The sequence below is a fragment of the Silurus aristotelis genome (genome assembly GCF_946808225.1).
Source record: "Silurus aristotelis genome assembly, chromosome: 14".
Classification (NCBI taxonomy): Eukaryota; Metazoa; Chordata; class Actinopteri; order Siluriformes; family Siluridae; genus Silurus; species Silurus aristotelis.
The window spans coordinates 15,040,893-15,068,388 of record NC_139587.1 but is presented as its reverse complement, the minus strand read 5'-3'; the positions used below and the strand labels follow the sequence as shown (position 1 = coordinate 15,068,388).

Here is a 27,496-nt window from a genome sequence, read left to right as displayed (position 1 = left end):
ATCATTCACCTAGTCATAGCTGCCTCTCTCTAGGTTTTCAATATCTGCTTTCAAGCAATAGAGGTGTAGCCCCAGGTGAATATTGCCGATTTATTCATATTCCCCATCTTGTTTTCCACCACAAAAGGTGGGAGAAAGTGACTTAGCAGGTGGCTTCCTATGGCATGGGGAACAAACAATGGGCAAGCACACTTGCTGCCTGCTGCAGCTCATAGAAAGGGAGGAAAAGGTAAGTTTTTTCAAATGGTAAATATGTGAGGGCCGGTGTGTATGTGCATGTGTGTGTGGGAGGGTGTCTACATCGATGCTTGAATGCAGTATCTCTTTGATGTCTTGAGTTCAACTTAAGTTTCTGAGGGCAAAGGAAGGGCAGAACGAAGAGGAAGGAACTCCATAGAAATCATCTGATGGCTTTGTGGGATGTTAATGCACCAGTAAAAGAAAAGGTCTCAATGACAGCAGGCAATTTGAACGTAAACCTCAGCACCACATCAATGGCAGATTGCTGGTACAAGTGGAAAATAGCAAATGAAACCTTTTGGTGGCAAATGAAACTTTTTGGTCCCCAATGAAACCTTAAGCTTATTTGTGGCCTGAAAAATAAAATGTCAGATGTGTGAAATTTCTATCTGACCTACTCAAAGTTGTGTAATATTTTAATAAATGTATACTTGTCTGTATCCAATATTCATTCTGGCTTATATTCTGGCTAAGCACAGCTGTTAATTAATATTGTTGAATTGTAGAAAATATATGAAATTAACTTCACTTTCCCATTTTTGTCCTTTTGTGAGAGGTTCAGCTTCATAAGAAGAACAGCACTCAGAGTGGGTTGTTGAGAGTGGTAAAGGGGGTTATGGGTGGGGTTTTAGTGGAATTGGGTCTATTTAACCCCCTGGAACATAGTACCCCCCCCACCCCCCCTATCAAACCCCTCCATCACCACCCCTCCCCCACACTCTTTGAGCCCTACACTGAGCTCTTCCCTCTTCTGTCACCGGGCCATTCCGCTTTGCTTAGCACACACAATGGGTGCTCCATGCTCAGCCTCCTGACGCTGCATTCTAACTGGGAGAAAGCTGGGGAAGAGGGCCGGCTGACCTACAGTGGGTCAGTAGAGGCATACATCATATGACTAAATGCCATCCTGGAAGCACTCGGGCCTTGGCAGCAGATCAAAACAAGGCAAACACATATGGACCACACAAAGCAAGTGCCATCTGAGTCAAAACATGGCACCTGGCATCTCTAAGACTTTAAAGTCTGTCACAAAGAAAGCTGTTCTCTTATTGCATAACAGTTCCAACAGACCAAAATGCTGATAGGGGATCATAACAATTTCAAACTGCAGGAATTAGTTACTTTGAGAGAAATACTGTACTGATTTTCTTTGATGTAAAGATATAAAATACACTGGCATGTTCATATTTACCCTCTTTTCTTCTAAGGTAACGTTAATAAACACCAGCTTTAGTTTGCTAAATAAAACTTTCAAAGAACATTTGCCTCTGTAATCGTCTCTCAACTACATTTGAAATGCAAATCTTTGAATATCCCAAATCTTTATGTGCTAAACACAAGGCACATAATGTGGTGCCTACAGGCAATTTCTCACTATCCTATCCCAAACATCTGTGCCAGAGGTGCAAAGAGATGCCACACGCATGCTATGTCATGTTAAGTTAATCCCACAAGCGTTTGTACACGTACAAGAGAGACAGTGTGTGCGTGTGGTGTGTATGTAGAGATTAGAGGAGAGTTTGAAGTTAGACTTTCAAAATGCTTGCTTGTTCGCTTATATTTCACACCACAGTGACATCTTTGAGATCAGATAGGCCTGACTCTCTTTGACATTCGAAGGGAAATCGAGGGAGCTGGGAAGGGAAAGGAGGGGGGCTGAATTATATGCAAATTACCCCCCTAAAGGCCATCCGAATTTTATGGGGTTAGAATTTAGTTCATCTAACCTGAATAAGTAAATGTGGGAACGAAAAAGAAAAAGTCCCCTCCCTGCTTACTCCACTACATCTCGAATGCTGTAATCCCCTCCCCAAATCAACAACATCATCTCTGCTCCCATTAACTTACCCCTAGCCAGAGAGAGCAACAGGATGAATAGAGGATCAGTGGAAATTGCTAACAGAGCAAGAAGAGGAGGATGAGGATGAAGCGTCCTGAGGAAGGCAGAGAAAGACTTCATACCTGATCAGGCAGAGCGATCGGCTCCTGATTACGACACCGTTTTCCCAGCAGGCCCACTGCCTCATCCAGAGCTACTGAATATGGAACAGACAGCCGACCAATCCTGGCATCACTTTCTCTCACCTAATGACAGAATTAAGGCTATTTAGAGCCATTTTCTCATAGTTTATGGGCTTTTCAGAACACGCTTTGCCATGAGAAAACTCTGTTCTGTATTATAGTGTGGGAGGTCTGGCATGCGATGGTGCAAAAAGCATTGTGTGACAGAACATAGCATTACACTGAGTTAGTGAGATGGCTGTATTCTGACAGCCACTGAAAGCATTCCAGATGCAAAATAGTGCCCCATACAGTGATAATTTGCAAAGGATTCATATCTTTAACTGACTCGTGTCATTTTAAGCAAAGGAAGATTATCAATTTTGTCTGCATTTTAAGTATTTGTGAATAACCTGAATTCTAGTAGAAGCAGTAGGCATGATAAAATGTAGAAAACGACCACCTCTTTAAAGCTCATACCCTGCGATAATTCGTTGGCTTTTGAGTTTTGATTCGGTTTGAATGAGTTAGAATGGATAATACAAAAGCCCTTCACCAAAAGGAAGGAGCATCTAAAAAAAGCTCCGCAAAGTGTATTATATGAATTGTTTTCTGGAATGAAATTATTCAGTCAGTCTAGGATGACAATTCCTTTTAATAATGAGTATGAGCAGTATTATATTATGGTCTGTAGCTCTTCATCACTCAAGTCTGTTTTTAATAGAAAGGAAAGAGGTAGATATTTTAATCAGTGATAGCACAGGAGAAATTGAACACAGCGAGATACTGTGTCTAGCTGGACTTCCACACCATGCCATACACACACACACACACACACACACACACACACACACACACACACAGGGCTGGGGGTGTTGGTGTAGGTGGGCTAAGCAGCTGGAGTTCATTCTCTAGAACCAGTGAAGGAGTAATAATGATAAAAGGCTAAGACACCATTGCACTGAGCCACTGATGCAGCTGTGAAGACTGTGCACAAGATAAAAAAATAAATCTGATATCCATACCTATAGAATCCCTCTCACCATTTCCCAAATATCACCAAATAAATATTAAAACATTTTTACTAGTCACTAGGTGATGTATAAATCCATTAGTTGCCTTAAATATCAAACTTTGACCTTTGTGTCTGTTAGTAAATTCACCCTCACTGTGCTTCCCCCATAAGCAAGAAAATACATCCAACCAAAGCCCTCTTTTACGTCTCAGACGGCTTAAGCTGAAATACTAATGACTACCTGTCAAGAAACAGCTAAGCAGCCGAACAAATTTAAGGCCGCAGCACATGTGGGAGTCTATGAGAAATGCCACGATAAATATTTTGAATAGCTGACAGATGTGTTTGTTTTGTTTTGCTTTGTTTGACACCGATACATTAGTATTAAGAAACTGTCATTTTATTTTGTCGAAACATCTCCAACCTGTGTCCAAATTTAATCTTTAACTGATACTGTTAATCTAAGCAGCTGAACAACGTTTCATAATTAAGGCTAAGGAAGCCTATATGTTAACGAATAAACACATGGTACAAGGACTTAAATAGGGTCGTGAAAACCTGAGAGAGTAAGAACCTCTAAAGCATTACCTGCTATTAGTTGCATGATAAAAGATGGTTTTGAAAGAGATTTTCACGTCAACCAGCCTACACACGCACACCTTTTCTGTTAGCACACCTTTAGGGACAGGAATAACAAGATGCTCAAGACGAAATGTCTCATTAGACAGCATGGCACCATTAGGCTATGTGGGAATATCGCCCTTCTAGTGGAATGTTTTACGCAACACCTTACAGTACATGCAGCATCCATAAATAACACGTCATGAAGTCAAGTTTACAGAAAAGACCAAAACAGGAAGAAAGAAATAGAAAATGCATAGAACTCATAAAGTTTGTTCCCATTTACATGACAACTTAAGAGAAATGCTTTTTTATGACTCATTCAGGCCCTAATTCACTTCTTCCCCACTTTTTTCCTCCCATCGCCTTGGCTATTAAATCACCATCTTGACCCGCTGACCCAGAGCCCGGGCTGTAAAAAAGCCCCCTGCAGGTCACAGGGCTGATTGGAACATTTGAATATGAAATGGCCTCGGCAGGGCATGGAAACAGCCTGGCAAGGCGAGAGCCATGCTGACCCCCAAGCGAGGGGCCCACCGATCAGCCGCTCAGAGGACAGGGGCTCTCTCTCTCTCTCTCTCTTTCTGTCTCTCTCTCTCACTCTCCCGCTCCTTCCCTTCTTTCTCCCTCTCCCTCACTCGGAGTGGATTTACTTGGCCTTGAGGATGGGAGGAAGAATGAGAGGGGATGAAGGGAAAGAGTGAGGGAAAGGAGAAAGAGAAGGGGAGAATTTGAATAAGAGAAGAGGCGATTCATGTTAGCATAACAAAGGAGGCCGCCATCGTCCCTGATTGGTGTCACAGTGAGGCCCTATAGCTGACCAGGCCCCCTGGGTGGGTTGATGTGTGGAGCTCAGGCATGTTTATGCATCCAAGGTGTGATATTGCCAGGGGTGGGAGGGACAGGGAGGGTGCGCAAAGTTCTCTCAAGTTTGGGGTGAATTTTTTTGAGTGAAACGCGCATATTTCTAAAGAACAAAGATAACAAAGATTTGTAAATGCAGCCTCTTGCACCTAGAATCCAACAGAGAAGTTATATTCCTTTTTAATATGGCATAAAGTTTTGATATTAACAATTGTCACTGGTATATAAATAATCTAATAATAACAACCTGTTCCTCAATAAGCCGACATACAAATTTCATAAACACAGTTACAGTTTTTTTTTTTTTTTTGCTTACTTGCTTGCTAAAATTAATCTTTTAGCACTCGGTCACAGATAATGTTGTTGCACATCTAATTATTCAACACTTAGGCCACTAAATGTCATTTTATCTTTTATATATGGCCACTAACTTCAAATTTAATCTCCATAGTCATTTTGCAGAGCTCCTCATCAAAACATATTTTACAACATTACACTGTCACTAGACACCTTAGAATTGACACATTTATTGAGTAGTTGTATTGTGAGGCATTATATTGTGTAATTGAATTTGGTACAGTCCACAATGCTTTCAGTTTCACTATATTTGTGTGTTTTATTTACTGTCTTTATAAAAAAGTGATTCAAGAAAAATAACTGATATACAGAAGATAGAACATATCGAGGTAATATTTTCTTTTTATATAATATGAAGAAATTTACAACTGGCAATAAAAAAAATCAAAATAAAAAAAAAACACTTTTAAACGACTTTTTAGTGAGCTTTTAAATGCGCCTAATGCCATTTTGACACATAGTGCCTCAAGGTAAAACTGCATCACTACACATGACACTTGCTGAGATGAAAGGCAGATGAGGAGGAGAGAAGAGGACCTCAAAGCACTTGAGTCTTATTTGGCCCCACTCTTTATTATGTTGCATCGTTCAACCATTACCAAGAATTTTCTCAGTACCTTTAAATTTCCCCAGCCGGGTATCATGGAATTAGTAACTGGGTTGTGTGTAGTAAAACAAAATGTCCTTTAAATCCATTGAAATACAGTGTAGGAGGACAATTGCAATAAATCTAAATAAATCTTGTTTTCTTTACAGCTAAGGTGACTGAAGTAAAATTTTTAACATATCTCAAACTGTAGTAGAAGGTAATAGAGAGGCGTAGAAACCACATAGCTGACAATTTGCTTGATAAAAAAAAAAGCCATTACATGAAGCCTGTTGTATTGGTATTATGCAAATTTTATTCTCTGCAACATACAGAATTTAGTTTACAGTTGAAAAAGATCCTTGTTTAGCAAAAGCCTTTATCAGTCAAAAGTGTTTAATGCTGCTAATGACATGTTAAGAAACAGACAGCTTATTACTGTTAACCAGAAATGAATTCAAAACATGATTATTTTCTTATTTTATATATTTATATAAATAAAAAAAAGCTTCCAATTGCCCATAATTGATCATTTTTATATATAACAAAAAACATTTAATTTAATATTGTAATGAGCAGCTATGGATCCATCTGATTACATCTATTACATCTTTTCACACATTGCACATTACAAACACCTCCCCAAAAACTTACAAGTTACAACACAAATTGATCAATAAACATTCATTGTTCCTATCAGGAAAACTTTATTACTTATTAACATGTCTTACAAATGTTTCATCTGTCATACGTACATCCTCAAAATGATTTCTATTAATAAATCATGTACGAAGTAACATTTTTCAGTGACTATAAAAATAACAAGGCTGGCTAATGATCTCTCACACACCCATGTCGAATGCATCCAAGGTACCTTTATATTCTCCTGGCAATACAGATATGTTAAGAATCTGTCACATCAAATAAGATGTGAAATGTTGCTTTGTTCATCTGTCAATCTTTGTTTCATCTCACTGTCCCTGGCAAACACTAATCAATATTTGTGTCCTAGATGTGAGCCAAAATTGCACACCGTCACGCCATACCCTGCAGCTCCTTAATCTTTGTTCTGTCCACATTGTTTCTTTACAGTACCAAATTTGTTCCACTGTCACTGGGTATATGTGTCTTACTTCAGTTTCCAGAAAAATTAAGTTGTTTTTTTCTTCTGTTTTGAGTTTCTGCTCCAAGATGAGTAAAACACAAAATGACATATAGACAGTAGTTTATGTATGGCTGGACATATTGTGTTTTCTTCTCTTTAATGCCAGCTGCACCTACAATTTACAACATTCATTTTTTTATTTTTTTGCGGATTCTCCTTCTAACAATACAGTAAATGACAAGGGCACAATAACTCTAGAATAAACAAAAAGAATAACAGAATTTCGGAAACAATCTTTACTTTCATCACGTTTTTATTCCCTAATCCAAATTATTGATGACTTCATGCTTAGAAAAATAAATCTCGAGGTTTGTGTTTCTTACACTAAGAGGTCCAAAGCAAACATATACTGTAGTATTAAATAAACAATTACAAATACCCTAATAGCACAATTATAAAAACCACAGACACAGTCTATGACAGGGAAGCCATTAAATGTGTTTGTATGGAATGCAAGCTTGGGTGCTGCAATTAATATCCTTTTTTTTTCTTTCACTCGATCATGCATTTTGATCATTCTTTTGTGCTTGTATTATAAACAAAACATGACCAAGCCCTTGTAAATGAGGTCATCCTCAATACAAAGACACAAATCTGTCTTCAAACAAATAATCATTGATAAGTCAAAGACTGAAAATCATGAGGAGCCCACAGCTAGACCATACTGCATATTAAACAATCACATGGCATGAAATACAAGCTCAGTAGTAAATAAACAAATCTATTATATTTGTATTCTTTATATACTTTTTGTACGCTTTCATTTTGCACCTGTTCTGGTCTCTTCCTTGATAAAGTTTTCTGATTAGATATGTTTATGCAGTAAATATTTTTTATGGACTGAAATTCCACAACTGCTAATATTAGCAGTTAATTTTTTTTTACCTGGGCTCTTTTGCTGAACCTGAAAAGGAGCAGTAGCTAACCTTTCTTCCACCCACTCTACATTCTTTGCGGTTTCTTTATGATGGCGCTCCAACCGCAGATGTTGTTAACAGCAGACATCAGACAAACGGGACAAGCAAGCTGGCCCACATCCGCCCATGTCAACGCTGAGATTAAATCCAACTGCCAGGAGAGGTTATGAACTACAATATATCTGGGGAAAAAATCCCGAACATTTGCTTTCTTTAAGTTTTGAGGAAATTTTTGTTTATTGACAGAATGGGTTCAAAGCAGAATTCCAAGGCTAAACTTTTAAAAGGTCTATAAATCAATGAATATTGCAAGACCATTAATAAATATTAGAACCACAGTGGCTTTATTTAAAATTCTGGTTAGTGAAGGAAAGTCAGACTAGTGAGCACAGGGATAATGACCATAGGCCTGAGAGGCGGAAATAAAGTGCAAAAGAATGGCCATCTCTGCGAGGTGGGGATGAGTCAGTGAGGGTCAGCTCAAAGCCCTGACCCCATAAGGATTGGATGCCTTTTTCCCACGGCGGGAGCTGATCTGAGAGGGTCTCATTAACAACATCTGCCCCAGTTCAGGGGGGATTAACCTAGCCCTCAAGCTTCTGCACCCCCTATTCTCCACTCCACTCCACTAGGCTGTCAGTCCCTGCAGCCAGCAGCAGCCAGTGTCCAGTGGACATGCCTGACAGCACTGCCTACAGCCAGCCTGCTCCACTATAATGCCCTACTCCTCAACAGGCCATCCTTAATACACAGCATCGAGTGCTTGAATACCACAAAACCAGTTTGGATGGTTGTCTGTTTACACATTTCTAAAGTTTTGACTTCCAAGCTGTGATCAAGTTTATGCAAATTCAAATTAATGCCTATCGCATAATAATTTCATTCCAGGCGTTCCCTGTACAACCTGTAGGTCAGGCATAACCAAAAAATATATGTATTTGCGTGCTATGAAATATTCCTTTCAATAAAGTCAGACATGGTTGTAGCAAGAATATAAAAAGGGCACAATAATGTCATATTTTACAAATTAATGTAAACCTTTAACAGACACTGGCATTAAAATTATGCTGGGAAAAGATCCCACTAATCCAGTGCTGTCTGAATTGTGCAGGATTTTGGTGTGGAGTAATTAGGATGGTTTGCAGAATGGGTTAAACAAACAGCCCCAGTGAGGTCATAGGCAGATGGAAGTGAAGATATGCCTGCACTTGCTGAGTGGGCAAAGCCATGCTTCACGTAACTGTGGAGTTAAAATGTGTGTGGCTGTGTATATAGAAGGGGCCTCTCTTGGAAGCTCTTGGTGGCTCTCTGATTTTTATATGCCCAAAGAGGCCTGCTGTCCACAACTCATGGATTAGTTACTGCACTGCTTCCTCTACACACAAGAAAATGTTGAGATTGTTGGTTTAATGCTAAAGCTAGATCTTTCAAAGAAACAGCTTGCCCACAATTTTTGACAAGGCTCGTGTTTTTGCATGAATATCACAGAACATTCATTAAACGATTAGTTTTTAACTGGTGCAGAGAGTTTGAAGAGTGTATTGAATATCAATTTGTTGAGATAAGTTTTGAATGCCAAACTTTAATTGATATTTATAGTAAATTTATATGTAACTCATTTTGCCTAGTTTGATCAATATTGTTTTTATTATTCTCTTTTTTTCCCCAAACAAATTACCATTTTCTTGTGTAAAATACTCTCTATACACCAAGGTTATGGACTTAATCCACCCTAACCAAAAGTCTTCAAAATCACTTATTCACTGTGCTCCAACCTGTTTAGTCTGTGGCAAGTCATGCAGCCAATGCCGCATAATTGCAAAAAAATGATCTGGAGTGTGTGATTAGCTGACAGGCAGCCGGTATCGCACTAGAATGATTTAAGAACAAGATAGAGAATGCGGGGAGGTCCTAATCTAATCTCCTGTCATCCATAGAGGTGCAGTGGGCTAATCCCAGGAGCACATTGAGGCTGCGGATCAAACCCCAGCGGTGTGTGTGGGAAGACCGTCACTCTCAGCAGAATCCAGGCAAAGTGCAGCAGGGGGTTTTGATGTGAAGGTGTCAGGTGCAGCAGCAGCACTGGGATTCCTATAGCAGGGTAGACAGAAAACTGTCACTCTAATTTGCCAAAATGTACAGATGAGAGATGTGCGATTCAGCTAAAGAGCAAGTGTTAGAAAAAGCAGAGCTACAAGTGTCATAGACTGGCTAAACCGAATTTCAACTAATAATGTTTAATAAATTAATGAGTTACTTATGTTTGCATATTTTCATTAGTGTTGAAACAGAGATTTTATTAATTAAATAATTTGTTTGTTTGTTTATTTAATCAAATTGCATTTGCAATCACAGTAAGACAATTTTACACTGTACATAATTTTATTTCTCAACCAGAATCCATGAATAATATTTTCTAAAGTTGTAAGTCAACCTATAAAGTCACTTAGTGCTTTAAATGCAATTTATATCATATCATTTCAGGGTCTTGATTGATCTTTACATGAAACAATAAGAATATTGGCATAGAACTGGACAACAAATATAAAGTATCAAATATTTAAAAAATGTAAAACAATTATTGAGCTTCTATCAAAAATAATTCATATGATTTGTGTTTCTTGATTAGACCAAATGAGATATAAATTGTTTGATATGCATTCTGTAGAGCAAAATCTGTATTTTCACCTTTAGGCAAGTTTGTAATTGTAAAATTGTGGAGTAGATTGTAAATGTATTTGACAGATTCTCTAAGTCTGTTTATTAATGGAGAGAGAAAAAAAATCATGAAATTAAAAAAATACTGGTGTTAACTTTTTAGTAGTATGTTCTGGCTTTAGGATGTATGACTTGAACAAAATGATTTGTACTGAACCAAATAAAAAAATGATGCAACTTTGTCTAAAAAAAAAAAAAACCAATTGAAAAAATAAACTACACCAATACAACAGGTGTCAACTTGTTTGGAAAATAGATTTTTTTTTTTTAGGCAATTGTTCTATTAAATGTGATGTGAAATGTAAAAATGGACTTGTTGGTTATTTTTTACATTTAAATGTTGTTTGTATTTTTTTTTATTATTCATTTTATATATAATGGAATAGTTTTGAATGGTTTAACAAGTTCATGTTTTTTCTCTATTTGTAATTATACACTTTTAAACAAAGCATACAAACTAAAATAGCTAAAGATGACGTAACGCCTGCTTTAACATACACTCGAAGCAGATGTTTACTAGCAGGCTGTGTTGATTTACACTTCATTTAAAATCATCACTATATATTACTATCTTTTCGGAAAAATTTTTTTTTTTTTATGCAAATGCTTCATCTGATTTTTCCACTCGAACCAAACACTTCAACGAGTGTCACCGAAACACACATGTGGAAATAAATCTGTGTAGACGTGGGTGTTCTTTTGTACAAATTTATTCGGCATTTGAGAATAAAGATGGTCTTAAAATAAGCAGAAACGCCTGTTTTAAATAAAACTCTCAGTCCCACAAAAACTTGGGATCAACTGATACTGTAAAAACATCACAGGGGAAAAAAGCTTCACACAAACAAACTGAAACAAAAAGTGAACAACGAGACATAAAAGCTATGGTTCACAAACTTAAAAAAATACTATAAATAAAACAAACTTTGCGCTCGCGACCAGCACATTTATTTCATTGCAATGTCAAAACTAATACATAAAAAAAAACAGAAAGAAGACTACACAGGTTTGGACACAGCCAACAAAACTGACATTCTACAAAAATTAAGTGTAAACATTAAAATGAGCAAACATACTCTTCCTCCAGTGTTTTGTTTTCTGAAATTACAACAGCTTCATCAGGAAGCCACGTGCCTATTATTTCATTTTATTTTATTATTTTTTTTTTTTTGTCATTTAGAGAATATCTGACGGCTTCTCAAGTGAAAAGTCCGATTTTATTTTTTTCCTGCACGCATTTTGATTGCGTTAGCTTATATATATATATATATATATATAAAAAAAGAAAAGCTCTTTTGCAATGCAGGTCTAAACTGCGAGCAACATCCAGAACCCAGTTCATGACATGTCATAAACCTTTAAACGGACAACTTGTTGAGATTAAAATAGTTTCATTCTTTAAAAAAAATGAACTGCATTTTTTTTTCTGTTTTTCAGTTTATAAATGTTCAAGTATCCGAAGTACTTAGTCCTTTTTTAACCCCCCCACCCTTTTCCTTTCCAAACCCCTAAACCACGAGTCTTTTTTTTTTATGTGGTTTAAGGGTAATGCTCCATTCAGCATCTCAACTCTACTACCCCTAAAACACGAAGTCTCTTGAATGTATCTCGGGGGCAGTGTTTCCTTCACTCTTTCCTTTCCACTTGCCCTAAAACCCCAGTGAGTCTGTTAAATGTGGGTTAGGGGCAGTGTTCCGTTGACCCCGGTCCCCGCGCTCTGGTAGTGTGGATGTACGCTGTGTAAGCGGCTGCTCTGCAGTGTGCTGTGATCGGCACTGTCTCCTCCGGGCGGCAGGTACATGCTGATCATGTCCCTCAGGTCTCCGAGGCAGGCGCGCTGCGAGTGCGAGGCGATTGCAGGCGGCGGCGAGCTGGGCTCTGTCTTACACACGGAGCCGAGGCCCACAGCTCCCGGGCTCTGCTGTGCGTACGACACGCCGCTGTACGTGGACGCGGCGCTCATGTACGTCTGCGCTGTGGACATCATCGGGTACTGCAGACCCGCCGTCATGTCGTAGCGGTGCATCTGTTGCAGAGGCGGCGGGCTGCTCATGCCGTGATGCTGCGGGTAGGCCAGCTGCTCCTGGACCAGCGAGTACGCGCCGTTCGTCCAGCCGTTGGCCACGTGCGCGTAGCCGTCCATGCGCTGGTGGCCCACGGACATCGCGCTGTTCACTGCGCCTGCGCCGGGAGCCAAGAGGCCGCCGGGCAGAGAGTACTTGTCTTTCTTCAGCAGAGTCTTGGTCTTGCGACGCGGCCGGTATTTGTAATCCGGGTGCTCCTTCATGTGCATGGCACGCAGGCGCTTCGCCTCGTCGATAAACGGCCTTTTTTCAGCGTCAGTGAGCAGCTTCCAGTCTGCACCCAAGCGCTTGCTGATCTCGGAGTTGTGCATCTTGGGGTTCTCCTGAGCCATCTTCCTGCGCTGGCCGCGCGACCACACCATGAACGCGTTCATCGGTCGCTTAACTCGGTCTTGGTCGTTCGCGCCGCTGTTTTTCCCGCCCGGTCCCGAGCCCGCGTTGGTCTGCGGGGGCAGGGGGCTTTTAAGCTCGGTTTCCATCATGTTATACATTCAAGCAGCTTTTTTTTATCAAGCGTCTATTAGGTGTTTAAAAAAAGTTCTACAAAAGTAGAAAGCAAGCGCACGAAAAGTTTACCCAAAATCTAAAACAAGGAATAAAACTCGTACTTAAAAAAAAAAAAAAATAATAAAAGAAACGAAGTTAAAAACTACGCAGTTGTCAAACGAACAAACTTTCTGTGCGAAAGACCTAAAGGTTTTTGGAGTTTTTAATAAGAAATCTACCGGGTTCTTGTGTCTCTTTCCTCTCCAGCTCCCAGTGCGTTGCTCTGCTGTGCAAACAGAACTCTGCAAACTTGGGCGCTAAGCTCAGCTGTTAATACAGCCTCGACCATGTGATTTGGATTGACAGCATAACAATAAGCGTGAGAGCTGACCAATCACAGCGCAGCTCGCGCTCCGCCGTCCCAACAACGCGCTCGAGCTTCTCCTGCGCGCAGCATCGAGTTTATCAACCGGACTTCAAATCCTCCTGCTGCTGTAACCCGAGTCAGATTATAAAACATCATGTAATGCATTTAAGAAAAAATCATTTACTTTAAAACGAGATTGTTTTGTACAAGTTTTGACACTGCAGAAATAAAAAAAAAACATTTTTTGCTTTAAAATAAATGGAAACTGCTTCAGGAATGAAATGAGAATAACAATTAGTTTACAACAACATGGAAATATTAAATAGGCTTAAAACGTGGGTATAAAATGCATAAAGCAGTTTATTTTCAGGGGCGGAAATCAGTGGATTTCCTATTAGTTTTCCATATAAGATTGTCAGGTCAGTTTTAATTCAGAGCTGCTATTTATGTAATGTGAAAATGTGTGACAGTGTTTCTGTCAAATATTACCATTATTATTATTGTTATTATTATTATTATTATTATTATTATTATTATTATTATTATTATTATTATATTTTAGTCTAATTTAAAATAAATTTTACTACAGCATTTCGAGCGTGTCGTATTAATGACCAATGAAGAAAGAAAGAAAAACACCTTTCTTGTGTGTCATTAGATTAGCATTTGGTGAACATATTCTAGTATTCTGTTCTGTATAAACGTTACCCCCCCCCCCCCCCTCTCTCTCTCTCTCTCTCTCTCTCTCTCTCTCTCTCTCACTCCCTCTCTCATATTTGACATAAAAAAACTTAAAAAAAATATATACAAACAAGTTTGAGAAAAATGTTTAAAATAAAACCGACTTTAGTGAATGATATATTTATTAAAAAAAATGAAATGAAAAAATGAAATCGCAATTTACCCTTTTTTTTTATTCAACCCATTCGTGGGCTGTAGTAAATGTCAAAATGCGACACAACCTATTTCAAATTGCATGTTCCGATTTCAAAAACAGGCAGAACAGCACCCGTGATCCGCATATGACATTTTATAGCTCTCGATTTCTTTCAAATATAAAGTCAACAGCAAAGAGTCTTCTCATTTTTTCAGGATCACAAGATTATATGTTGCAATTGATATATTGCTTGGGGGGGGGGATAAACTCATTTCGTGTCACATTTTGCGATGCGTTTTATATTAAGTTTCGGGAGTTACAGTAGCTGATTGTGTGCACTGAGTCCACCAACACAGTTAAAGCAGAAATTAGCATGTGTGAAAACGAACGATCACCGCCGCACAGACGCTACAGCCATCCGACCTGAGAGTTCGAGAGATACTGGCCGGAATAATGATGCATTATCGCCCCCTAGTGTAAGAAACTGCTGCGTTTCTCAGGAGGTCCGAAGTTTTAACAGGAACCGAAGAGTAAAACACTAATAAAAATACAGACTTCACACACAATATGTAAAGGACATATTCTGGTTTTGTAATGTTCTGTCTAAATTACTGTGTGTGTGTGTGTGGGTGTGTGTGTGTGTGTGTGTGTGTGTGTGTGTGTGTGTGTGTGTGTGTGTGTGTGTGTGTGTGTGTGTGTGTGTGTGAATTTCTAATCTCAGGGGGAGTTTGTACCACTGCTCTCTTGCCTCGGGCAAACTTTACACCTGCAAATGATTACAAGCACCCATCGAGAAGGGCGTCAGTTAACACACGTAGTGACTGCAAATTTCACCCCACGGAGTGTGAACGATTAGAGTGCTGAATATTCAGAATGGGCTTTTAACACCGCACACTAATGAGCCTGTAGGTCATCAAGCGCCTGCAAGTTTCATCGCAGTCTACCTGCGTCATAAGCTGATCTATCTATCTATCTATCTATCTATCTATCTATCTATCTATCTATCTATCTATCTATCTATCTATCTATCTATCTATCTATCTATCTATCTAAAAGTATTTGTCTGTCTGTCTGTCTGTCTGTCTGTCTGTCTGTCTGTCTGTCTATCTATCTATCTATCTATCTATCTATCTATCTATCTATCTAAATATATTTGTGTGGGAAACGGTGTACTTTTCGTACGTTCATCTTTTGCACGTTCTATCCCTGTCTAATTATTTTGCTTTTTATAAATATTATATTGTATCCAAAATACGAAGTACTGAAAAAGTCAAACAGATAAACATAAGAATCACCTTCTTATTTCTTTTTCACTATATTTATGATTGGTAGTTAATATCATTACACTGATGTGTTCAGTGTGTATCAACCTAAAACAGTCGGTCAGATATTTACAATACAATGTAGGTCATTAAAGCACTATTAGAACCGCGGTGGACTTTTGGCTGTTTTTTTATTTTTTTATCCGTAAAATTTTTCTTTTAATTTGCGTATTAAAAAAATAAACACAGTCTGCAACATCTAATCCGGGTGGTATCCCGGGTTTTGTTAACTGGAAGTAATTTCCAATCTGACTAGGTGATTTGTGCGAGCGGGATCAGACTGCATGAATGTGAATGCAGACACTCGGACCTGCAGGCTGCAGTCACTGACTGTCTAATTAGCGCGCGCAGGTTTTAAGCCCCAGACGCGTTTCCCCCACGCACACCGCGGATTTCTGCGAGTGCGCGTTCAGGAACACATCCTCTTGTAATCTTCTTATGGAAATGGAGAAGACAGCGGGAGAAGGAAAACTGCGCGTTACCTGGGGGTTTAGGAACGAGGACCCGCACTCGCCCAAATTTCATCATTAACGAATACTACAAAACGGGACCAACAGCACAGCTCAGGATGAAGGAGAAGCTCCTCTCACAGCACTGAAGGCCAAACAATTACTGTACTGTTCACAGCAGCCTAGTTACCAAGAAGTCTCCAGAACAAACGTTTAAAATGATTTGTAGAACATCTGTAATTATTAAATATTGATTTATTTTGCAATTCAATGAACTGAACCGAATTAATGCTATTATCACGTTAAAAGTAGAAATATTTCACAAGAATTTGAAAGGAATTTATGTTATAATCATGTTAATAAAATATATAGATATCTGACAATTATATGAAATAAGCGTCAACATTTCTATTATTTTTAATTTGATTTTATCCGAAGCTTATGTACATATAAACCAAATGGATTTCTTCATTTCTAAGAACAATGTATACCCAGTTGTATGACCTGTAGAAATAAACCTAATGACTACAGAATTTCTGCTTATGAATTATGAAATGTATATTTTTTTCTGAAGTTCTTTCTTTTCTGGTGTTAACTCATTTTCCAATATTTTTCACACTATTCATATAAGCTCTTTTTATTGTGTTTTGTGTTTTCTTTTAATAAACATTTTTTCCAAGTATTAATAATAAATAAAATGAATTCTAAAATTATACAGAATATTATTAAAGGTTTATATAGACCGTTGGTGACCATTGTCGAATTACTGAAGCGCCTAAATGATTGAATTCACAATCACGTCTATTTTTGCTGTATATACAGCGCTATTTCCCTTGAGGAAATCGTTTTTAAAGAACTAAATTGGAGATGTCAGGTGACAAATAAATAAGCTGTTAAAAAGAGTGTAAATAGCACTCAGACAGTTATCATGCAAATGCTTTTCCTAAAACATCAATTGTAATTTATTTAGAAAGAGGTTTCACAATATCCCTAATAGACATAATTATGTACATTAATGTTAATTTTAAATAACGCCGTCTGTGCAAATCCCTCTGGAGATCCATTCAGTTTGTTTATTAATGCAAGCAGCCTGCTTGAACCGCACATGAATGAAGGGACAACCTCTGCCATATGCTTTTCCTTATCAAGATCACATTTATATATATATATATATATATATATATATATATATATATATATATATATATATATATATATATATATATATATATATATATATATATTATTTATATATATATTTTTTTTATAGTTTAAGATAAATTATAAGTATAAAATGTAAAGCTGGCTATAACACACTCCCCTTTCCTCCTTTTTTATTTATCTTAAAAATGAAAACACATTTTATCTTTATAATTCTTAAAAAAAACCTTCGTTGTCACTGTCGAGGGCTCTTAAACTTTTACCATGTATTCCTTATATATTTTGTTCCATATAACATTTTGGCCCTTAGTTTTCAGACTAAAGGTACACCATATAAATGTGAAAAAAAAACCAGTATAAAATTTTCAAACTGAAATCAAAACAAGATCTATTCATATTATTTCTTTCTATATTTCAAGTTCTGCAACTTTGCCAACTAGAAAAAGGATCAAATGTTTATATGTCAGTTTATTCACTCACCAACTGATGGAACATTATACAGCGATTGCTGTTATTAAAGTCATGTGAGAATATATTATAATAAATTGACAGTAAATGTGTTTACTTCTGGAATGAAATAATAATTTTTAATGTTCAAATACTGTTTTTTCCAAACATATCAATTATATGCGTGATGTATAAATATTTTAGTATTGGCATCGTAGTTTGCTTCTATAGCACTTTTTAAAGTGGACATTGTCTCAATGCAGATTTATAATATATAAGAATTAGAGAACAAAAATTTAAGTAAGTAAACAATGTGTATGTATTAAACAAGCCTGGGGTGACGGTGGAAAGGAAAAACATATCTTAGATGGTATGAGGAACAAACCTTGATAGGAACCAGACTCAAAGGGGAACCCATCCTTATTTGGGTGACACCAAGAGTGTGATTATAAATCATAAAAATCACAATAAAAACACCGCAGTATGAGAAATATTATAAGCAGTGGAGTGTGTGATTGTGAGTAATGTCCGTTCTATAGTATAATACAGTGAGTTGGAGTTGTGCAACCAGGAGCTCCTGAGAAATTTATCTAAACATCTGATACCTTAACATTGTGATCCCCAAAAGATACTCACCCATTTTGTTTACAGGGCATGAGGCAGAAATGTAAAATCTGCAAAAATAAAATATACCTAATAAATACTAATATATTAAAGCAATAATGGACATGACAAAATGTCCTCTATTATAGAAAAGGTTATCCTATATCAATATTCAGGTATACATGTTGCAGAAATGCATATATAAAAGAAAATTATTAGAAATTAGAAATAATTGCAACATGTGCAGTAAAAAATCTGCAATTGGCTGCTTTAGAACAAATAGTTAAAGGATTCATTACACACTGCCTGTCACAACACTCCCCAACAGAACATGAAAGATTCAATTGGGAACATAAAAGGTACCTGACCCTGACAACTCTTTTTCTATGGCAAACCAAGCATGTCTTTGTTCATTATTTTCAAAAACTAGCTGAAGTCTGACAATAGCTGAGGGCACAGTCTTTGCTGTAATCTTTCTAATCCACCAAATGAGGCATGACCAGGAGCTCTCTGCTACATATCCGAAGCACTTAACATGGACATCTTCAGCGTTACCATTTAATCCCCGCTCCAACTATTTAGACAGCATGTAATACAAAAGGTCAACATTGTCTCAGAGATTAGTTTAATAAAATTGAAAGAACATATGCATGAATAGATGTACAAACATATATCCTTTATAGGGTGTTATTTTATTGTTTATGGTGGTCTGCATCAAATGCTCTGGTCTAGTTTTGTCTATTATTCTGTATATCATCTTGTTTATACTGATTTGCTCAATTTGTTAGTTTATCCATACTGCCCATGCTTTGTATTGTTCATGTCCTTTGTGTTGTTCATATACTTTCATACCTGGTGCACGTCTGTGTGTAGAGGTTGTGAATTTCATGGATTTATGACAACATGCTCAACAACATGCATCATTTAGCCTTATAAAAATGACCACTATCTGTGTCATCAAGAAGAGGGAGGGTTTCCTTTTGAGTCTGGTTCCTGGTTTTAAAGTTTCTTCCACATGGTGTCTGAGGGGGTTTTTCCACTTGCCACTGTCACCTCTGGATTGCTTGTTAGGGATCTATTTCTACACCCAGAATTCTGTACAGCTACTTTTTCTGCATAGCTACTTTGTTAAAGAGCATTGAATGTGTTCTCTATAAACATGATTAAATAAAAATAGACTCGATATGCTGTTTGTGAGCATGTACTCGAAAAGACTCGAAGATCCTTCTGAAGAGACACTAACTAATAAATATCATTCTGTTCAAAGGCATCATGAGGCTAATGTTCTCACATTAACACACTCAGCATATGGAAGGAATCTCTTTTTTTTCATTGCTCAGTGGCAACATATTTATAAAATATCTTCAAGTTACAGTGGAGACATTTTCAGAGCAATATTAGCACCAGCACATTTGGTACATGATGCGTTAAATGAAAATAGTTCCAAAAACTACATTTATTCTTACAGGCTGAAAGCTCATTTCAATTAAACCGCTGATTTAATTAAGCAGAAAATTACTATAAATATGTTTTTTCCTGAGCCAGTGAGTTGTCAGTATTACAACACATTGTGCTCAGATTAAAAGACCGTCTGCCCTGGTGACATCATCAGGCCACATTTGTTCATTATTGTAGATAAATTGACGCAATATTACACATTATTATGAAAGTTGTGCTTAGAGAGAAGTATTCTATGTTAAATTCTAGCACTTTTTATTTAGGGTCTAAAAGAAGACATCAGAACTGTGATCCTTTTGTCAGTCAAATTTTATAACACTGGATCAGAATTTTGAAGAGCATTACTGTCTGCAAGGCTAATTACAGACCTCATTATTTTCCATGTATCTTTAGAATCGTTGGCATGTACTACAGTTTCTCCAAAACAATGGAAACTTTCCCCTTTTTTTGTTTAGCAGAGAGTGCTGAGTGGTCTGATTTTGCTCTGCACAAAGCCAGGCAAAGCAGTTAGCTTTTGTTTTAAACATAATTGAGATCCCACTAATCTGGGCGCGCTTTAAAAACGGAACGACCGCTTTGTAAAAGTCTCATTAGTTAAAGATAATATTATGAAGGAGTGCAATTAATTTGCAAGGCACATCTTTAATTAAATAAATACGTTGAATTTTGTAATATGATTAATGGCACAAAGTTGCTATCAATAAATTATGTTAATATGAATATCTAAAGATAATACCTTGTGCATTAATTGCAGAAAGGCAAGGCCTCGGCAGCAGCAAAAGCCACCTGAACTAATTATGGAAGGCGATTTATTAAATCATGACGAACAAAACAAACAAGTATAAATTGATATATTAATCATAGGCTCCATTATGTCTAATCCAAGAGTAATTTGGGGTGAAAAAGACAAATCTCAGTTGCCTGCCAAGCACTTGATAATGGAGATACTTGTCAAAAATGTAGTCTGCAAAAAAAAGCCTAATTAAACGTGGCATAATTTAATTAAGAGTTATCCATCGCCCTCCAAATGTATTAATTACCTTGGGTGTGATGAGATTAGTTTTGGGGATTACTGATGAATTCATTATGGTCAGTGTTGTGTGAGTGCTGCAAACACTGGTGGGAACCTGGTGCTGCTGACAGGATAATGGATTGTAGGACTGAAGAAGACGATGGTCACCTTGCCAGAGGTAACACAGAGGAGGCCTAAAGCATTTGACCAGACCTTCAAAGGTTATGTAGCCCTATAGTAAAGTCTATAACATCTCAGACTAGCGTAAATCAGCATCAGATTAAACATCAATCTATAAATGAAAAAAATTAAACATGCATTTCTGTTGATAACATAATAAAACAATTTCTGGTATTTAGGGTAAAATGTGACATAAAAAACATTGGGACACACAGGTATTACATCACAAGTATATCTCATGATTGCTTTCTTTTGAATGGTTAATTTAGCTAGAGAAATGAGTGGGGATAAAATCAGTTTTTATGACTTTTATGACTAAATTCTATAGATTAGACCTGGAATAAGAAACACCACACACACCACTATTATTCCATTCATGTGAAATAATAATAATAAAAACCTTAATGCATTTATAGTTACAAAAAGATATGCCTGGTAATGCAGTGCCACTAATGACCATTTCTGGTTAAAACCCAAATTCATAACTGCTGAAGATAATGTGATTACTGAAGACTCTGCACTCTAGAACCCACCACAGGCACATATGCACATATACACAGATATACACAGTGGTGCACATACGCACACTCTGCAGAGGTGAGTTTCGAGAACTTAACTGATCTAAGCACTAGAGACTCAATGACAGATCCATGCTGTTGCTAAAGCACTAAAGGGGAACACGTCTCAGAAACTGTGACAGCATGACAAAGACATATCCTTCCTCTTGCTGTGCCCAGCTCACACAAATACACACAACCAGACATCATGTTATAATTATGCAGTTAGTTTTCTCTACAATGTTCTTATTTCCAAAACATTTTTAAAACTCTATATAATTGATACAAAATAAAATATTAATATGAGTCTTTTTTATATTTGAGCTAATCTACAACCACTATAGCAGATTTTACACAAAATTTGTATTTTATTCCCAAGTATTACAATGGCAGTTTGTTTCAAGAAATGTAAGTACCATACAGTGATTTGTTCATAGTAATCTCACATACTAATACAAAACACTTCACCAGAACACCAAGATATAACTGAGTCCTATGAGATATGATTTTGAGTGACCATTTTATTGACTCACAACAGGAATCACCCTTTTATTCGCTGGTCATTTTCCCAGGTTCTAATCTGTAATGCCAGTAAATGTAGTTCATGTGTATGGTACAGAGCTACAGTCCTCCCTGCTTTTCCCCTCCTCCCCTCTCAACGCTGCCTCAGCACTTCATACTCCCAACAGCAGTTTTTAGAAAGACACTCACCGCCTTCACTCGTCCCTCTTCATCCCTCTCTCTCCGCAACTTCAGGGGGGCTTGGAGATATTGTGTGAGCAGCACTGAGAAGTCCATGAGACCCTCCAGTTGTGCAGCTCAGAGCCCAGAGGAAAGAGAGACGCAGGAAGATTCTCATTCGGCAGTGAGCCCTCCCTGCACGCCGAGCCATCACATTCAGCCAAGATTGCTTCATACAAAAGCCAACAATGCTGCAGTGAAAGCCATTGTTGATATTCAACATTTTCTAAATAGCTGAACAGAATGGATAACATGGTGGCCTGCAAAACTTGGCGAGGGAAACTGACCTGGATCTGCCATCTGTAGAAGAGAAAAGGAGAATGTAAGGATGGACATGAAAACAGCCTTTCCCTGGGACAGTGGACTGTGTGTTACAGTGCTGAGAATCAAGTCTACAGAACGTATAAAAACAAAAACATTAGCACATATTTGTACTAATCAAGTAACAGCTTAGCTTCTCCTTCTTCTTCTATACTTACTTGATCTTTATGAGGTTCATCCATTTTAGCCTTAATTATTGACCCAATTGCTTTGATGGCTCCTGACAGCTAACAGCGTCTTGCTCCTGTCCTTGTCAAAGTGACAGCTGCAGATTAATACGGACATTTAACAAGCCTTTAACCTCTCATCAGTCAGTCAATGCTCTAAGTGGACCTCAGAGAGTGAAAAGGGAAAGACAGTTTTGTGCAAATATGCGTGTAATCGAAAAAGAATTATGGATGTGTATGGATATATTTGTATTAAACATTCTTTGTGTGATTCTGAATATATGTCGAATCTGTGGGACATACTGTGTATAAAAATGTTTTTCTCAATTATTAGTTAAAGGCATACACTATTGCTGCTATAAAGCAGAAACAGAAACCATGCTGCTACCTGTTACCCCACCCATGAGTTCTTTGTTAGATCAATATCACTAAATGTACAACCACACCTCTAGCAATACACAAGCACCTGGTATCAGCTTTTGACCAAAACCCACAACAGAGCCACCCCATCGCACTATAAACTGTGTATACACCATGTTATTTTAAATGATTAAAAAAATAAATACTTTTCCGAACAGTAAATTTAATAAGTTCATAGAGTATATAGGGATTTTTTTTTTATCTGTATTGTTTTCTGTTTCTGCTGCAGACAAAAGCAAAATTTAATACAGGTGCACAGGATTATTCAGGCAGCAGAAGGGCAACCTGGCCGGCCATTCAAACTGTAGGAGAGCACTAGAGCTTCATAATTACATTGATCAGCAAGAAATTACAGTGCTGACAGCAGAGGTTAGCCAAGTATAATCTTACAGGTGTGTCAGCACCTAGCCGGCCAGTGAGGCAGAGAGCAAGAGACTAGAGTGAGGGAAAGGGGAGAGAAAGAGGGATAGTGAGAGAGGAGAGAGAGAGAGAGAGAGAGAGAGAGAGAGAGAGAGAGAGAGAGAGAGAGAGAGAGAGAGAGAGAGAGAGAAAAAAGAGCAAGAGAGAGAGATAGACAGAGAGAGAGAGAGAGAGAGAGAGAGAGAGAGAGAGAGAGAGAGAGAGAGAGAGAGAGAGAGAGAGAGAGAGTAGTGACCATGTGGTGTTCTTTCTGGAAATCCACGTCAGTAGCACCCATCTCAAACTATTACCTGCCATCAAAGCACTAATTTTACTCTAGCATTACTGTCTATCCCCCCACCCTGCCCCCTCAGTCCAACCCCCTCCTTGCTGGGCAGCAATGGGGAAGCCTGGTGGGAAAACGACATTCAATCTGCCGGCTGCCCCATTCAGGCCAAATTGGCAAATGACAGCTCTCCGCCTCTTGGGTTTCGGGAAGTGAAAGGTGCCACCAGCCTGGACCGAAGCCGAGCAGAAACTCACAAGACAGCATAGACGAGAGAAGACAACCTCTGTAAACCTCCTCCCACATGTCCACTCTGTGTGTATGAAGTGGAGGTAAAGAGGGAAGAGGAAAGAGGCTTCAATAGGACGCCCTTGTCCATGCTAAATGAAGCCACATAGACTCCCTATTAGGCAAATATTTTACAAAGAGCCAGTGTCCGCTAAATCCCCCCCAGAGCAACAGGTTGGGAGAGCAATGGAAAAGAGTTCCTAGTGAATGAGGGACTTTGACATCAAATTTGTAGGTCTTAAGGCAAACAAAAGCTGCTCCAGTTTCCAGAGGGAAAGATAAAGGATATTTGTTTTATTAGTATCATTTTGAGTATCAGCTCTGATTTGCTGCCTAAAGGACATCAGTACCAATAGAGTTTTGGGTTGGTTTTTTTGGATTACGTGCTACACGAGAAAAACTTGCCATTATTATATTTTGAATGTACATAATTTTAAATCTTACATAGAAACTGGGCAAAAAAAAATTAAATACTGATGGAGTAATCAGCCAAGGTCTGTGAATGAATCTCTTAAAGATGATATTTGCAAACACAATTGAAATCAGACACCATGTAACAAGCGCAATAAAAAAAAATTAAATATTTTTTTAATCTGCTCTTATCTGTCAAGAGAAAGTGATAGGAAAGCTAAAGTGTGGGACATTGAAAAATCTTGCTATTGTAGGCCAGAACTGTCAGCCTGTACCGAGCATTCATCCGTATGGATATTTTAAACAAGAAGACAGTATCGGAAGTAAAATTAAATGTTTTGTTTTTGCAACACTCAGTTTTAAAATTTACAACAGAAACTAACCAAACCAGTAAATAGGCAGGAATAACAAACAGTTTTAATTATTGCTTGTATATGAAAAGAAACTGTTATGCAAAAAATCTAAATACAGTTTACTACTATGTAATATTTTATTTATCATTTACAATATTTTGCAGATTATATACCCATAACCCATACCCATAAAAATAATGCATAAATTAATAAAACATCTAATCAGATGAGCCATCCAACCTCAAGCACCTCAAGCAGAAAAAACATCAAGCCACATGAGAAATGTGAATTACTGAATTGTTAAAAATAGGTCAGGGCAAAGCGCCAAAAATACCATGCCAATTATTGAGACTCTCTTCAGTAAAATAATTGTTATTATGCCATGATGAGAGGAGATTTATAACGAATCAGGAAGCAACGCAAAACAAATTCTAACCAATTAGCCATTCAAAATAATTGAAAACATAACAAGCTTATGATTATTGTGTCCTTTTTCATTCCATTGAGTAAAGGAATGTGAACATTGCAAACTCTTATGACCTACAGAACCAATTCCATAATGTCTCCTTCACACACCTAAAAAAAATTAGATTTGAAACATGATCATAATTACCATTCAACTATTCCTTTGCATCCTCGATTTACATGTTAATCTTTCAATTTAGCGTGCTTCAGTGGATTAAGATAAAAATTAATTCATACAATAATCCTGTCAGAAAGTAAGGATTTTTATTAAATGATGAGAATCAGACAGAATATCTTCTGTTCACACATGTTTTTGAATCCTGCTAAATAACTACAAAATCATTAAACTCAAGTATGCATTCATTAATCAAATAACATAGGAAGGATATAATGAATCAGAACCATATTTACTCTACAAGGCCAAATACACAAACACACATGCACAAACAAAGGGAACTTTTTCAGGACCTCTTGCAATGGCAATGCAGGCATGTTGTTCTTAGGGCGAACCCCTCCCACCCGGAATGAAGGGTGCTTTTTGTGCTAATTAAGTGCTAATGGTTGTGGCCCTGCAGAGAATACTAATTAGGGTCTCCTTTCTCCTTTTGGCCGAGCACGTACTTCAACACAGCCTAATGAGGAGAGGCAGGTATGTGTGCACCATGCTCTAGGTTAATAGGGTATCCGCACTCGGGTCTCTGAGCTGTGGGCTGAAGTGGGAGGTGTTTCCTGTTCCTTGGCCTTTCACTGAACGGACTACACACACACACACACACACACACACACACACACACACACACACACACAGTGTAAGGGCATACATCAATAATGTACACCCGCTTTCATCTATTCTTTTGCCTAAACAAAACTCACCTCAAGCATCAAGCAATGACCAAATGTTCAGCATCAGTGTATAAGGTAGGACCAACAAACCACAACAAACTCTCAGGGTCATACCGGTCATAAATTTGTTGTTTTGATGCTGAAAAAATCACTGTTTACATGTATATTATTTAGAATTATTTGGACAATTCGTTTGTTCGAACAAATGTACTGTCTGTACTGGTCGGTGCTGCAGTGCCATTGTGTCTACTGTCGTAGTGTCTTATGATGTTTTTGCACTAAATGTCAGACACGTGCACTTTATTTTGTGTTAGTTAGAGTTTTGTAGTTTTCTGTTACATTTTTGTTGGAATGGTTGAAATGACAAAAAATTTAAAATACTTGCATTGAAGCATTTCTTCATAATTAACCATCAAATTTCTGATCATTTATGAGGCACAACATAATAACTTAGTTACTCAAGAATCTAATAGGAAATGGACCAATGTTTCCGAAAGTCAGGCAATAACATTCTCCCTTTTTTGCTTGTTTGAAATGGTTGTAGAAAAACTCTGCTGCCTTACTGCAAAAATAAATAAATAAATAAATAAATAAATAAATAAATAAATAAATAAAAATCACAATGCGGCCAATTTAAACTCACATCATCAGCATATTTGCAAGTTTCCAGCAAGCCTGGACATTATCATTTAAAACCGCCTGTACGGTTATAAACGCTGGCAATTGGCCAAAACCCTTCTACTTGTTTACAGCAGATGTAAATGTTTAAGGAGGGGGGGTTAAATAAACACGTTTTGTGCGCTCGCAGGATCTGATTGGGGAAAGTGAACTAAGGGCGGAAGAGGCGAGAGCGCGTGTGCGCATGCGTAAACGTAGATTCGGGGTGGTGCTGAAATTACCTGCGCGCTAGATAATGGCGTTGCATTGCAGATTAACTTCCGTCCCTTTAAACGCGACACATGTGGGTAATCTTGTTCTCGTACCCCTCCACCGCCTACCCCCTCCAAAAAAAAAAAAAAAAAAAAAAAAACATGTCAATGGCTGAAAGGCTGCTTCAGCGCTATCAGGAGCCCGTGGTGCTGCCACGGCGATGCGGCAGGCGCGGTTCTAGCGTCGACTGTCAGAAAACGCACGCCGAGATCTAGTTATAATATAATTGAATTTTCATATCAGAGGAGAGCAGAGTCCCGGCAGACAATAGGAGTGCTGAGTCCTCTCTGATATTGGCACAGACCCTTTGCCACGCGCATGAAATCAGTATGTTAATGTCCCTGGGTTTTCTCTCTCTTTTTTAAGGGCACTTGTGATTCTGCAA

General features: G+C 37.9%; 2 protein-coding genes across 2 annotated transcripts in view; both read right to left on the bottom strand.

Moving 5' to 3' along the window:
• Nucleotides 1-27,273, bottom strand: part of LOC310736751 (uncharacterized protein) — a 30,687-nt gene extending 3,414 nt beyond the window's left edge. Inside the window, exons 1-3 of the mRNA XM_083560516.1 lie at nt 26,825-27,273; nt 22,199-22,528; nt 2,203-2,325 (exon numbers count right to left, since the gene is read on the bottom strand). Of these exons, the coding sequence (XP_083416642.1) occupies nt 2,203-2,325; nt 22,199-22,285 (210 nt within the window). The 5' untranslated portion in view covers nt 22,286-22,528; nt 26,825-27,273. The remainder of the gene's footprint in view (nt 1-2,202; nt 2,326-22,198; nt 22,529-26,824) is intronic.
• On the bottom strand, nt 11,179-13,383 carry sox3 (SRY-box transcription factor 3). Its single transcript, XM_083560514.1, has one exon. The coding sequence runs from the start codon at nt 13,057-13,059 to the stop codon at nt 12,154-12,156; it is 906 nt and encodes a 301-aa protein (XP_083416640.1). The 5' UTR covers nt 13,060-13,383; the 3' UTR covers nt 11,179-12,153.
• Nucleotides 27,274-27,496: the final 223 nt, after the last annotated feature.